This window comes from Salmo salar, chromosome 22 (assembly GCF_965601325.2).
Source record: "Salmo salar chromosome 22, fSalSal1, whole genome shotgun sequence".
In the NCBI taxonomy this organism is placed as follows: Eukaryota; Metazoa; Chordata; class Actinopteri; order Salmoniformes; family Salmonidae; genus Salmo; species Salmo salar.
Window position 1 is genome coordinate 28,436,031 of NC_138312.1, and position 15,595 is coordinate 28,451,625.

Genomic DNA, 15,595 nt, shown 5'->3' on the forward strand with positions numbered 1-15,595 from the left:
TACATCGGCGTCTGACGTTGACTAACTATTTTCCCGTCAAATGCAATCCGGGGAAACAGAGCTACAATTTACTGAATTACTATTCGAAAACATGTTTAAAATGTAATATTGTCATTCTAAGATTTATAGATGAATATCTCTTGAAAGCACCTGTCATACCAGATTTAAAAATAACTTTACTGGGTAATCACACTTAGCGATAAAAGGGGATGCGATACTCAGAAAATGAGCTAGTAAATACAGCTCGGCGCCATCTTGGAACAATCGCATATCACATCTAATGTTGTATAATATTGTCAATAATCCCTTACCTTTAGTTGTCTTCATCAGAAAGCACTTCCAGGAATCCCAGGTCCACAATAGATGTATTTTCGGTCGAAAAAGTCCATCCTTTATGTTCCATTAGCTTGCTGTTGTTAGCGCGTCTGAATGGTGTATCCAAATACTCTGCCGGGCGCGCCACAGCCGTTTCGAAATAAAACATTTTTTTCCCATTTAGGTTCGTTCAAACATGTCAAACGTTGTATAACATAAATCTTCAGGGCCTGTTTCAACAAGAGAGCCAATAAGATTCGAGGGGGATGATTGCATTGTGTTTCAAACCGTTTCCAAAGGTGGGGGTAGACAGGGCCGCCCGCCGGCGTCATAATGGTGATGGCCCTCCCCCTGTGACCAATTTCCAACGCGTCTCATTCACTGAGTTTCGACAGTAGAAGGCTCAAAACACTTTGTAAAGACTGGCGACATCTTGTGGAAGCAATAGGAAGTGCTCAATGAACGATATCTCACGGTGTGAATAATAGGCAACGACGTGAAGTTGAGTCCACAATTCAGAATTCCACTTCCTGGTTCAATCGGTCTCGGGGTTTTGACTGCCATATGAGTTCTGTTATACTCACAGACACCATTCAAACAGTTTTAGAAACTTTAAGGTGTTTTCTATCCACAGGTATTAATTATATGCATATCCTAGCTTCTGAGTCTGATTAGTAGGCCGTTGAAAATGGGCACGAATTTTTTCCAAAATGCGCTGTGGCGCCCCCTATCGTAGGGTAACGTCAAGAGGATAACATTGATGACCGACCCGGAAGATTAAACTACCAACGGGACATTAACAACTGTAATATCTCATGCTTCACGGAGTCGTGGCTGAACGATGACCTTATCAATATACAGCTGGCTGGTTATACACTGTATCGGTAGGACAGAACAGCGGCGTTTGATAAGACAAGGGGTGGCGGACTATGTATTTTTGTAAATAACAGTTGGTGCACGATATCTAAGGAAGTCTCGAGGTTTTGCTCACTTGAGGTAGAGTATCTCATGATAAGCTGTAGACCACACTATTTACCAAAGAGTTCATCTGTATTTTTCGTAGCTGTCTACATACCACCACAGACTGATGCTGGCACCAAGACCGCACTGAATGCACTGTATTCCGCCATAAGCAAACAGGAAAACGCTCATCCATAGGCGGCACTCCTAGTAGCCAGGGACTTTAATGCAGGGAAACTTAAATCCGTCTTACCAAATTTCTATCAGCATGTTAAATGTGCAACCAGAGGAAAAAACAACTTTAGACCACCTTTACTCCACACACAGAGACACATACCAAAGCTCTCCCTCGCCCTCAATTTGGAAAATCTGACCATAATTCTATCCTCCTGCTTACAAGCAAAAATGAAAGCAGGAAGCACCAGTGACTTGATCAATAAAAAAGTGGTCAGATGAAGCAAATGCTGAACTACAGGACTGTTTTGCTAGCATAGACTGGAATATGTTCCGGGATTCCTCCGATGACATTGAGGAGTACACCACATCAGTCACTGGCTTCATCAATAAGTGCTTCGATGACGTCGTCCCCACAGTGACCATACGTACGTACCCCAACCAGAAGCCATGGATTACAGGCAACATCCGCATTGAGCTAAAGGGTAGAGCTTACACTTTCAAGGACACTAACCCGGAAGCTTCTAAGAAATCCCGCTATGCCCTCTGACGAACCATCAAACAGGCAAAGCATCAATACAGGACTAAGATCGAATCGAACTACACCGGCTCTGACGCTCATCGGCTGTGGCAGGGCTTGCAAACTATTACAGACCACAAAGGGAAGCACAGCCGAGAGCTACTAAACTACTTCTATGCTCGCTTCGAGGCAAATAACATGCATGAGAGCACCAGCTGTTCCGGAAGACTGTGTGATCACGCTCTCCACAGCCGATGTGAGTAAGACCTTTAAACAGGTCAACATTCGGATTACCAGGACGTGTACTGCGAGCATGCGCTGACAAACTGACAAGTGTCTTCACTGACATTTTCAACATCTCCCTGTCCGAGTCTGGAATACCAACATGTTTTAAGCAGACCACCATAGTCCCTGTGCCCAAGAACACCAAGGTAACCTGCCTAAATGATTACCAACCCGTAGCACTCACGTCTGTATCCATGAAGTGCTTTGAAACGCTGGTCATGGCTCACATCAACACCATTATCCCAGAAACCCTAAACCCACTCCAATTTGCATACCGCCCTAACAGATCCACAGATTATGCAATCTCTATTGCTCTCCACACTGCCCTTTCCCACCTGGACAAAAGGAACAACTATGTGAGAATGCTATTCAATGACTACAGCTCAGCGTCCCACACCATAGTGCCCGCAAAGCTCATCAATAAGCTAAGGATACTGGGACTGAACACCTCTCTCTGCAACTGGATCCTGGACTTCCTGACGGGCCGCCCCCAGGTGGTAAGGGTAGGTAACAACACATCTGCCACGCTGATCCTCAACACGGGCCCCTCAGGGGTGCGTGCTCAGTCCCCTCCTGTACTCCCTGTTCACTCATGACTGCACGCCCAGGCATGACTCCAACACCATCATTAAGTTTGCCGATGACACAACAGTGGTAGGCCTGATCAACGACGAAATAGCCTATAGCGAGGAGGTCAGAGACCTGGCCGTGTGGTGCCAGGACAACAATCTCTCCCTCAACCTGATCAAGACAAAGGAGATGATTGTGGACTACAGGAAAAAGAGGACAGAGCACGCCCCCATTAACATTGACAGGGCTGTAGTGGAGCAGGTTGAAAGCTTCAAGTTCCTTGGTGTCCACATCAACAACAAACTAGAATGGTCCAAACACACCAAGACAGCCGTGAAGAGGGCACGACAAAACCTATTACCCCCCAGGATACTGAAAAGATTTGGCATGGGTCCTCAGATCCAAAAGGTTCTACAGCTGCACCATCGAGAGCATCCTGACTGGTTGCATTACTGCCTGTTATGGCAACTGCTCTGCCTCCGACCGCAAGTTACTACAGAGGGTAGTGCGTATGGCCCAGTACATCACTAGGGCCAAGCTTCTTGCCATCCAGGACCTCTACACCAGGCGGTGTCAGAGGAATGCCCTAAAAATTGTCAAAGACTCCAGCCACCCTAGTCATAGACTGTTCTCTCTGCTACCGCACGGCAAGCGGTACCGGAACACCAAGTCTAGGTCCAAGAGGCTTCTAAACAGCTTCTACCCCCAAGCCATAAGATTCTTGAACATCTAATCAAATGGCTACCCAGACTATTTGCATTGCCCCCCCCCATACCGCTGCTACTCTGTTGTTATCATCTATACATCGTCACTCTAATAACTCTACCTACATGTACATATTACCTCAACTAACCGGTGCCCCCGCACATTGACTCTGTACACAGGTGGGTATGGGTACAGTCTCGCTATTGTTATTTTACTGCTGCTCTTTAATTACTTGTTACTTTTATTTCTTATTCTTACTGGTATTTTTTTTAAACGGCATTGTTGGTTAGGGGGTCGTAAGTAAACATTTCACTGTAAGGTCTACACCTGTTGTATTCGGTGCATGTGATTAATAAAATTTGATTTTGATTGCATGTAACTCCCTTCCATCTCAGATTGCTCAAGTGAACAGCAAACCTGGTTTAAAAAAACAGATAAAGCAACACCTCACCGCACAACGCCTCTCCCCTATTTACCTAGATATTTTGTGTGTAATGTACTGATATGTAGGCTGTGTGATGTTTAAAATGTATGTAGTTCTGTCCTTGAGATATTCTTGTCTATTAATGTTCTGTATTATTTCATGTTTTGTGTGGACCCTAGGAAGAGTAGCTGTTGCTATCGCAACAGTTAATGGGGATCATAATAAAATACCCCCCAAAAACTCTCACACTTTCTGCCACCAGGAAAAAAAGCATCACTCCTTAAACATTACGAACAGTCAAATGAACAGAGTATTTGAGGTGAAGAAGGGCTTTGAGGTGTGCAGAGGGAGGGGACTTGAGTGGATTCTAAAGGTTGTTGTCACAGGCATTATTGCCCATCCTCTATGTTCAGGAAGTTCAGACTTTATTAAGCTCATCCCCGCCCCCTCATATTTACACCCTATGGGTTGTAATCTGTGGTGTTGAGTTCCCCGTCCAACACATTAAAAGCTCTGTAAAGCCATTGGTGAATGTATTAGCTCACTCACTCACTCACTCACTCACTCACTCACTCACTCACTCACTCACTCACTCACTCACTCACAGGTTTAGAGCCTTGGCTTCTGGCAGGCAGGTGGCTTTGTGTAGAGACATAATGTGAAAGGGGGAATGGGGGGACCTCTAATCACTATGCACTCTGCATTTTCCCCTCTGTTCCCGGGTCGGTCGGCACATTCCGCTGGCATTGTTATCTGCACTGTTTCCTGCAGCCCGCGGCTTTTGTCCGTCTCTCGCTCATTGTCCCGGCTTCCTTTGTTCCCTCCGTCTAACAATGGCTTTTGTCTCTCTCTCTATCTCTCTATCTATCTAGTTGAAGTCGGAAGTTCACATTAAAAATCTATTTTATTAACCACTCCACAAATTTCTTGTTAACAAATTTAGTTTTGGCAAGTCGGTTAGGACATCTACTTTGTGCATGACACAAGTAATTTTTCCAACAATTGTTTACAGGCAGATTATTTCACTTATAATTCACTGTATCACAATTCCAGTGGGTCAGAAGTTTACCTACACTGAGTTGGAAAATTCCAGAAAATGATGTCATGGCTTTAGAAGCTTCTGATTAGGCTAATTGACATCATTTGAGTCAATTGGAGGTGTACATGTGGATGTATTTCAAGGCCTACCTTCAAACTCAGTGCCTCTTTGCTTGACATCGTGGGAAAATCAAAAGAATTCAGCCAAGACCTCAGAAAAAAAATTGTAGACCTCCACAAGTCTGGTTCATCCTTGGGAGCAATTTCCAAACGCATGAAGGTACCACGTTCATCTGTTCAAACAATAGTACGCTAGTATAAACACCATGGGACCACGCAGCCGTCATACCGCTCAGGAATGAGATGCATTCTGTCTCCTACAGATGAACGTACTTAGGTGCGAAAAGTGCAAATCAATCCCAGAACAACAGCAAAGGACCTTATGAAGATGCTGGAGGAAACAGGTACAAAAGTATCTATATCCACAGTCAAACGAGTCCTATATCGACACAATCTGAAAGGCCGCTCAGCAAGGAAGAAGCCACTGCTCCAAAACCGCCATAAAAAAGCCAGACTACGGTTTGCAACTGCACATGGGGACAAAGATCGTACTTTTTTGAGAAATGTCCTCTGGTCTGATGAAACAAAAATAGAACTGTTTGGCCATAATAACTATCATTATGTTTGGAGGAAAAAGGGGGACGCTTGCAAGCCGAAGAACACCATCCCAACCGTGAAGCACAGGGGTGGCAGCATCATGTTGTGGGTGTGCTTTGCTGCAGGAGGGTCTGGTGCACTTCACAAAATAGATGGCATCATGAGGAAGGACAATTATGTGGATATATTGTAGCAACATCTTAAGACATCAGTCAGGAAGTTAAAGCTTGGTCGCAAATGGGTCTTCCAAATGGACAGCGTACTTCCAAAGTTGTGGCAAAATGGCTTAAGGACAACAAAGTCAAGGTATTGGAGTGGCCATCACAAAGCCCTGACCTCAAACCTATAGAAAATCTGTGGGCAGAACTGAAAAAGCGTGTGCGAGCAAGGAGGCCGACAAACCTGACTCAGTTACATCAGCTCTGTCAGGAGGAATGGGCCAAAATTCACCCAACTTATTGTGGGAAGGTTGTGGAAGGCTACACAAACCGTTTGACCCAAGCTAAACAATTTAAAGGTAATGCTCCCAAATACTAATTCAGTGTACGTAAACTTCTGACCCACTGGGAATGTGATGAAAGTAATAAAAGCTGAAATAAATTATTCTCTCAACTATCATTCTGACATTTCACATTCTTAAAATAAAGTGGTGATCCTAACTGACCTAAGACAGGGAATTTTTATTCGGATTAAAGGTCAGGAATTGTGAAAAACTGAGTTTAAATGTATTTGGAGAAGGTGTGTGTGTGTGTGTGTGTGTGAACTTCCAACTTCAACTGTATATACAGTACCAGTCAATTTTGGGGACACCTACACATTTGAGGGTTTTTCTTCATTTTTACTATTTTCTACATTGTAGAATAATAGTGAAGACATCAACAATATGAAATAACACATATGAAAGCATTTAGTAACCAAAAGAGTGTTAAATAAATCTAAATCTATTTTATATTTGAGATTCTTCAAAGCAGCCACACTGCCTTGATGACAGCTTTGCAAACTCTTGGCATTCTCTCAACCAGCTTCATGAGGTAGTCACCTGGAATGCATTTCAATTAACAGGTGTGCCTTGTTAAAACTTAATATGTGGAATTTCTTTCCTTATGAATGAGTTTGAGCCAATCAGTTGTGTTGTGACAAGGTAGGGGTGGTATACAGAAGATAGCCCTATTTGGTAAAAGACCAAGTCCATGTTAAGCAAAGAGAAACAACAGTCCATTACTTTAAGACATGAAGGTCAGTCAATGAGGAACATTTCAAGAACTTTTAAAGTTTCTTCAAGTGCAGTTGCAAAAACCATCAGCGCTATGATGAAACTGGCTCTCATGAAGACTGCCACAGGAATGGAAGACCCAGAGTTACCTCTGCTGCAGAGGATAAGTTCATTAGAGGGTCGTTGCCTCAGAAATTGCAGTCCAGATGAATGCTTCACAGAGTTCAAGTGACACACATCTCAACATCAACTGTTCAGAGGAGACTGCGTGAATCAGGCCTTCATGGTCAAATTGCTGCAAAGACACCACTACACCAATAATAAAACGAGACTTGCTTGGACCAAGAAACATGAGCAATGGACATTAGACCAGTGGAAATCTGTCCTTCGGTCTGATGAGTCCAAATTTGAGATTTCTGGATCCAACTGCCGTGTCTTTGTGAGACGCAGAGTAGGTGAGTATGTGGTTCCCACCGTGAAGCATGGAGGAGCAGGTGTGATGGTGTGGGGGTGCGTTGCTGGTGACACTGTCTGATTTATTTAGAATTCAAGGCACACTTAACCAGCATTGCTACCACAGCATTCTGCAGCAATACACCATCCAATCTGGTTTGCGCTTAGTCCCACTATCATTTGTTTTTCAACAGGACAATGACCCAAAACACACCTCCCGGCTGTGTAAGGGCTATTTGACCAAGAAGAAGAGTGATGGAATGCTGCATCAGATGACCTGTCCTCCATAATCACCTGACCTCAACACAACTGAGATGGTTTGGGATGAGTTGGACCGCAGAGTGAAGGAAAATCAGCCAACAAGTGCTCAGCATATGTGGGAACTCCTTCAAGACTGTTGGAAAAGCATTCCTCATGAAGCTGGTTGAGAGAATGCCAAGTGTGTGCAAAGCTGTCATCAAGGCAAAGGGTGGCTACTTTGAAGAATCTCAAATATTAAATATATTTTGATTTGTTTAACACTTTTTTTGGTACTACTTTCCTTCTTCATGCATTTGAGCCAATCAATGGTGTTGTGACAAGTTTGGGTTGGTATACAGAAGATAGCGCTATTTGGTAAAATACCAGGTCCATGTTATGGCAAGAACATCTCAAATAAGCAAAGGGAGAATGCCAAGACTGCAAAGCTGTCATCAAGGCAACGTGTGGCTACTTTGAAGAATCTAAAATATATTTTGATTTATTTAACACTTTTTTGGTTACTACATGATTCCATGTGTTATTTTATAGTTTTGATTTATTCACTATTGTTATACAATGTCGAAAATAGTAAAAATAAAGAAAAACCCTTGAATGACATTTTTGACTGGTACTGTATATATGTGCACTTTTCACCCTGTGTGTTCTGTTTGTTTTGTTCTCCTGTCTGGCGTGTTTTTCTTTCCTCCTGCAGCGGAGGACAGCTGAAGTCGGAGAGTTTTAGTTCATTAAGGTTCAACCTCTCTCTCTCTCTCTCTAGCTGCTCTCTCAACTTGACTACACTCATCTCTCTCTTTGTGTCTTTTGTTTCTCTCTCTCTCTCTATGCTTTGTGTGCGCGCGCGCGTGTGTGTGTGTGTGTGTGTGTGTGTGATGTGCAGTCTTTACCTTGTCATGATTAACTTTCCCTGACACCTACAATGTCTCCCAGACTAGAAGCTAGGATTTTAAGCTAAAGGTACAGTTGTGTTTGTTCACAGTATGTTCTCTGTTCCCTATGCAAAGCAGTGGCCATATACACACCCACACCAAAAGTTCAGAGACCCAGAGATAGTCGCACCTGGAAAGGCTTATGGTCTCATTACAGCTATTACAGACAGATAAAGGTGATCACGCTCTGTGTATATGTGGTCAGCTCCAGATGTGCAGTAAAGTTAATGCAGTAATGGACTATCTATTCTCCTGTACTATTATTCACTCTTTTCCCTTTTCCCCCAAGAATGGTTGAGCCCAGTCCCCCAGCGTTGCATCTCCATGCCAACGGTGATGTCAGCATGGTGGGCATTGGTGTGAAGCAGGAGGAGGTGGAGTCTGGAGGAGAAGGGGGAGGAACCAAGGCTGAGCCGCACTCCTCTCCTTCCTGTGATTGGTCAGGACATCAGCCAATGGCGAGACCGGAGTCTAGACAGCTGACTCCTCCCCTCTCCCGTTCACCCTCAGTAAGAAAGAAACTCCTCCCATTTCTTTATTTTAATCTATTATTTTGTTTATCTAGGTGTGCTGTTCACCCTGTTAGTCCCCACCTATACAGTCGTGGCCAAAAGTTTTGAGAATGACACAAATATGAATTTTCACAAAGTCTGCTGCCTCAGTTTGTATGATGGCAATTTGCATATACTCCAGAATGTTATGAAGAGTGATTTAGATGAATTGCAATTAATTGCAAAGTCCCTCTTTGCCATGCAAATGAACTGAATCCCCAAAAAACATTTCCACAGCATTTCAGCCCTGCCACAAAAGGACCAGCTGACATCATGTCAGTGATTCTCTCGTTAACACAGGTGTGAGTGTTGACGAGGACAAGGCTGTAGATCACTCTATCATGCTGATTGAGTTCAAATAACAGACTGGAAGCTTCAAAAGGAGGGTGGTGCTGGGAATCATTGTTCTTCTGTCAGCCATGGTTACCTGCAAGGAGACAAGTGCCGTCATCATTGCTTTGCACAAAAAGGGCTTCACAGGCAAGGATATTGCTGCCAGTAAGATTGCACCTGAATCAACCATTTATCGGATCATCAAGAACTTCAAGGAGAGCGGTTCAATTGTTGTGAAGAATGTTTCAGGACGCCCAAGAAAGTCCAGCAAACGCCAGGACCGTCTCCTAAAGTTGATTCAGCTGCGGGACCGGGGAACCACCAGTACAGAGCTTGCTCAAGAATGGCATTAGGCAGGTGTGAGTGCATCTGCACGCACAGTGAGGCGAAGGATTTTGGAGGATGGCCTGGTGTCAAGAAGCGCAGCAAAGAAGCCACTTCTCTCCAGGAAAAACATCAGGGACAGACTGATATTCTGCAAAAGGTACAGGGATTGGACTGCTGAGGACTCGGGTAAAGTCATTTTCTCTGATGAATCCCCTTTCCGATTGTTTGGGGCATCCAGAAGAAAGCTTGTCCGGAGAAGACAAGGTGAGCGCTACCATCAGTCCTGTGTCATGCCAACAGTAAAGCATCCTGAGACAATTTATGTGTGGGGTTGCATCTCAGCCAAGGGAGTGGGCTCACTCTCACAATTTTGCCTAAGAACACAGCTATGAATAAAGAATGGTACCAACACATCCTCCGAAAGCAACTTCTCCCAACCATCCAGGAATAGTTTGGTGACGAACAATGCCTTTTCCAGCATGATGGAGCACCTTGCTATAAGGCAAAAGTGATAACTAAGTGGCTCGGGGAACAAAACATCGATATTTTGGGTTCATGGCCAGGAAACTCCCCAGACCTTAATCCCATTGAGAACTTGTGGTCAATCCTCAAGAGGCGGGTGGACAAACAAAAACCCACAAATTCTGACAAACTCCAAGCATTGATTATGCGAGAATGGGCTGCCATCAGTCAGGATGTGGCCCAGAAGTTAATTGACAGCATGCCAGGGCGGATTGCAGAGGTCTTGAAAAAGAAAGGTCAACACTGCAAATATTGACTCTTTGCATCAACTTCATGTAATTGTCAATACAAGCCTTTGACACTTATGAAATGCTTGTAATTAAACTTCAGTATTCCATAGTAACATCTGACAAAAATATCTAAAGGCACTGAAGCAGCAAACTTTGTGTAAATTAATATTTGTGTCATTCTCAAAACTTTTGGCCACGACTGTAGACACTTACACACAGATCTGGTTGAAGTATGCTTATCAACGGCTGGCTTGCTACAGTTCATTAGCTTTCTAAACACACAGACAGACAGTAGGATTGTTGAGCGTCTGCCGGACGAGAGTATTTAGCACCTCTGAACAGATTGCCTGCCGTAATTTGCAAAACAAGTGCAAACCGGTTCTGCATGTAGAAATGGGCTAAAATGATGGCCGTCAGTCGCTCACCGGCGGGTGGTCTCTACAGTGGGGGAAAAAAGTATTTGATCCCCTGCTGATTTTGTACGTTTGCCCAAAGAAATGATCAGTCTATACTTTTAATGGTAGGTGTATTTGAACAGTGAGAGACAGAATAACAACAACAAAAAATCCAGAAAAACGCATGTCAAAAATGTTATAAAATGATTTGCATTTTAATGCGGGAAATTTGACCCCTCTGCAAAACATTACTTAGTACTTGGTGGCAAAACCCTTGTTGGCAATCACAGAGGTCAAACGTTTCTTGTAGTTGGCCACCAGGTTTGCACACATCTCAGGAGGGATTTTGTCACACTCCTCTTTGCAGATCTTCTCCAAGTCATTAAGGTTTCGAGGCTGACGTTTGGCAACTCGAACCTTCAGCTCCCTCCACAGATTTTCTATGGGATTAAGGTCTGGAGACTGGCTAGGCCACTCCAGGACCTTAATGTGCTTCTTCTAAAGCCACTCCTTTGTTGCCTTGGCCGTGTGTTTTGGGTCATTGTCATGCTGGAATACCCATCCACGACCCATTTTCAATGCCCTGGCTGAGGGAAGGAGGTTCTCACCCAAGATTTGACGGTACATGGGCCCGTCCATCGTCCCTTTGATGCGGTGAAGTTGTCCTGTCCCCTTAGTAGAAAAACACCCCCAAAGCATGTTTCCACCTCCATGTTTGACGGTGGGGATGGTGTCTTGGGGTCATAGGCAGCATTCCTCCTCCTCCAAACACGGCGAGTTGAGTTGATGCCAAAGAGCTCCATTTTGATCTCATCTGACCACAACACTGTCACCCAGTTGTCCTCTGAATCATTCAGATGTTCATTGGCAAACTTCAGACGGGCATGTATATGTGCTTTCTTGAGCAGGGGGACCTTGCGGGCGCTGCAGGATTTCAGTCCTTCACAGCGTAGTGTGTTACCAATTGTTTTCTTGGTGACTATGGTCCCAGCTGCCTTGAGATCATTGACAAGATCTTCCCGTGTAGTTCTGGGCTGATTCCTCACCGTTCTCATGATCATTGCAACTCCACGAGGTGAGATCTTGCATGGAGCCCCAGGCCGAGGGAGATTGACAGTTCTTTTATGTTTCTTCCATTTGCGAATAATTGCACCAACTGTTGTCACCTTCTCACCAAGCTGCTTGGTGATGGTCTTGTAGCCCATTCAAGCCTTGTGTAGGTCTACAATCTTGTCCCTGACATCCTTGGAGAGCTCTTTGGTCTTGGCCATGGTGGAGAGTTTGGAATCTGATTGATTGCTTCTGTGGACAGGTGTCTTTTATACAGGTAACAAACTGAGATTAGGAGCACTCCCTTTAAGAGTGTGCTCCTAATCTCAGCTCGTTACCTGTATAAAAGACACCTGGGAGCCAGAAATCTTTCTGATTGAGAGGGGGTCAAATACTTATTTCCCTCATTAAAATGCAAATCAATTTATAACATTTTTGACATGTGTTTTTCTGGATTTTTTTGTTGTTATTCTGTCTCTCACTGTTCAAATAAACCTACCATTAAAATTATAGACTGATAATTTCTTTGTCAGTGGGCAAACGTACAAAATCAGCAGGGGATAAAATACTTTTTTCCCTCACTGTATAACACACTGCTCCGACAGCAAGTGAACAAATGGCGATCGAACGGCCTCCTTCTGTACAGACTGACAATTGTTCTGGTAAGTTTTCTCCTTAAACCTGTTTTTCCCTGTTCTTGGTAGGAGGGCTCTCTGGGTAAGGAACAGCTTCTCAGACAGAGTCCTGTGGTGATGAAGGGGGGCAACAGGGGGTCCGACCACCGACCAGAGGGACACAAGCACCCCACTGTCAGCGAAGGTATGGTACACCTCGTCTGCTCCCCAGTGTAATATGTTTCTGATCATTACATTGCTCTTTGGAGATCTCTCCTGAACATTGATAGAGGTAAATGTGAAGGATTTTCAGTGGATCACATTAGGACTGAGGAGGCTAGATGAGTTTAACTAGTGTGCTCAAGTTTGTGCTCCTATTCATTGGGTACAGGATTACATTGAATTTCAAATGTCTGTTTTTCTTATTTGAGAGAGTTTACACAATGTACTTTCCTATTGAAATCCTTACAAAGTAGCAGACCTTGAGAGTTTTGAAATATTGATTCAAACGCATGTACTCACTCACTCACTCACTCACTCACTCACTCACTCACTCACTCACTCACTCACTCACTCACTCACTCACTCACTCACTCACTCACTCACTCACTCACTCACTCACTCACTCACTCACTCACTCACTCACTCACTCACTCACTCACTCACTCACTCACTCAACATGCACACACCCCAGACGCATGCACACACACCATCTAACTCTGTCTGTTCATACAATATGGCGGCTGAACAACAACATCAACAAAAAGTAAAAACTCATCCATGTCCTGTGTCCTGTTGGCAGTCATGCCCACCATAGAGAAGCTGCTGAGTGTGGACTGGAGGGAGAAACTTCTGGACAAAAGCTTCCTGGGAGGCAATCACTTGAAAGGTGAGCTCTCACCCCTTTACCCCTAACCCCTCATCTTTACCTCTCATCCTTTTACCCCTGACCCCTTTACTGCTAATCCCTGACCCCTCATCTATACCGCTCACCCCTGACTGGCCCATCAGTGCTCTGTCTTACCTGTCTCTCTCCACCTGTCTGTCAGTCTCTGCCTGCCTGCTTGCCTGTCTGTCTCTATATTGATTGGGCTCTATGTTTTATCCTGTTTGTACTCATCCCTCTCTCTAACCACAGTTTTCATGCGTGTAAAGTCATGCCATATAAAAAAAATCACGACGAGTGTGATAGAAACAGAAAGTGGCAGTACAATTTTATAAATGTGGACAGACAATTTGTTCGTTATGTTGTGTTGTCCTTCCAATTCGATTTGGAAAAGCATGCGTAGTTTAGGCTACAGGATGGTGAAAGTGCACGTGATGAGCTTGATGCTCCTTTCCAATAAAATCTAGGGTCTTAATTTGTATGCTAGTGACATGATCAGTGCTTAGCTGCCATTAACAGATAAAAATGATCTTGCGCTCTTGCTCTTTCAGGCACTCCAGAGTCTTTGGCAGAGAAGGAGCTGCAGTTGTTGTTGATGATCAACCAGCTGAGTGGTCTGAGGGAGCAGCTGCTGGGAGCCCATTCTGAGCAGAGGAACATGGCCACCCTGCTGTTGGAGAAACAACAGCAGCAGATGGAGCTGGCCAGACAGCAGCAGGAACAGGTGACCCTGACCTCTGACCCCTAATACACACACTTTTATTTTTTATTTAACCTTTATTTATCTAGGAAAGTCAGTTAAGAAAAAATCTTATTTACAATGATGGCCTACCCCGGCCAAACCCTGACGACGCTGGGCCAATTGTGTGCAGCCCTATGGGACTCCCAATCACGGCCGGATGTGATACAGCCTGGATTCGAACCAGAGACTATTGCACTGAGATGCAGTGCCTTAGACCGCTATGCCACTTGGGAGCCCACTGACCCCTAACCTGGGTTTACCTTGTCTTACCTGAGTGTACCTGGGCTAGACTATATGTTTTTAATGGGCATGTTCCTCCACCCAGGCGTTGCTGATTCATGCCATATCTTAAAACGCCTGGATAGGTATTTTGTAACTAATCATATGTTACAGTAATCTGTCAGTCGATGACAGTCTGACGTGGCACCCAACCATTGGTTAAGGCATGCAACATCTGAGCAGAGGAAAACAACAAATGTGTGTGGTTTATTTCAGATTGCCAAACAGCAGCAGCAGCTGATCCAGCAGCAGCACAAAATCAACCTGCTTCAGCAGCAGATCCAGGTGAGTACTTTATAAATTACATGCTATTTTTAGAACATAATTTTGAAGTATCTCTGACCTTGTGCCCTCTGTCTGACCTGGTCATAGCAGGTGAACATGCCCTACGTGATGATCCCAGCTTTCCACCCCAACAACCAGCAACTACCTGTCACCTCCGACACACAGATGACCATGCCTCTGCAGCCAATCCCCTGCAAGCCAGGTGAGTCACATCCCGCCCCCAACCTCTCTTAGCAAATCCCCTGACAGCCAGGTGAGTCACATCCTTCCCCAAACCTCATTTAGACAATGCCCTACAAACCAGGGGGTCTAATCCGGCCCGTATATATATATATATAATTGTTTTACTTAAAACATATATATATTGCCTTCAGAAAGTATTCCCACCCCTTGACCTTTTCTATGTTTTGTTGTGTTATAGCCTGAATTTAAAATTGATTAAATTGAGATTTGTTGTCACTGGCCTACACACAATACTCCATAATGTCAAAGTGGAATTATGTTTTTCAAAATGTTTTATTAAAAAAAAGTACATGAAAAGCTGAAATGTCTTGAGTCAATAAGTATTGAACCCCTTTGTTATGGCCAGCCTAAATAAGTTCACGAGTAAAAATGTGCTTAACAAGTCACATAAGTTACATGGACTCACTCTGTGTGCAATAATAGTGTTTAACATGATTTTTGAACGACTACCTTATCTCTGTACCCCACACATACAATTATCTGTAAGGTCCCTCAGTCGAGCAGTGTATTTCAAACACAGATTCAACCACAAAGACCAGGGAGGTTTTCCAATGCCTCATAAAAAAAAAGAAGCAGACCATTGAATATTCCTTTCAGCATGATGAAGTTATTAATTACACTTTAGATGTTAGCGTTT

The 15,595-nt window shown here is 44.1% G+C and overlaps 1 protein-coding gene across 4 annotated transcripts in view; it reads left to right on the forward strand.

Moving 5' to 3' along the window:
- The window catches only part of LOC106583120 (transcription factor SOX-13), a 72,974-nt gene that overhangs the window by 26,195 nt on the left and 31,184 nt on the right, over positions 1 to 15,595 (forward strand). For 2 of the 4 annotated variants that reach the window (XM_014166952.3, XM_045705598.2), the window contains exons 2-7: positions 8,791 to 9,010; positions 12,614 to 12,728; positions 13,326 to 13,412; positions 13,961 to 14,133; positions 14,647 to 14,715; positions 14,803 to 14,917. In XM_014166952.3, coding sequence (XP_014022427.2) covers positions 8,792 to 9,010; positions 12,614 to 12,728; positions 13,326 to 13,412; positions 13,961 to 14,133; positions 14,647 to 14,715; positions 14,803 to 14,917 — 778 coding nt within the window. In that variant the 5' untranslated portion in view covers position 8,791. Of the gene's footprint in view, positions 1 to 8,579; positions 8,678 to 8,790; positions 9,011 to 12,613; positions 12,729 to 13,325; positions 13,413 to 13,960; positions 14,134 to 14,646; positions 14,716 to 14,802; positions 14,918 to 15,595 lie in introns of all 4 variants that reach the window. The other 2 variants (XM_045705600.2, XM_045705601.2) reach the window with 2 other exon arrangements.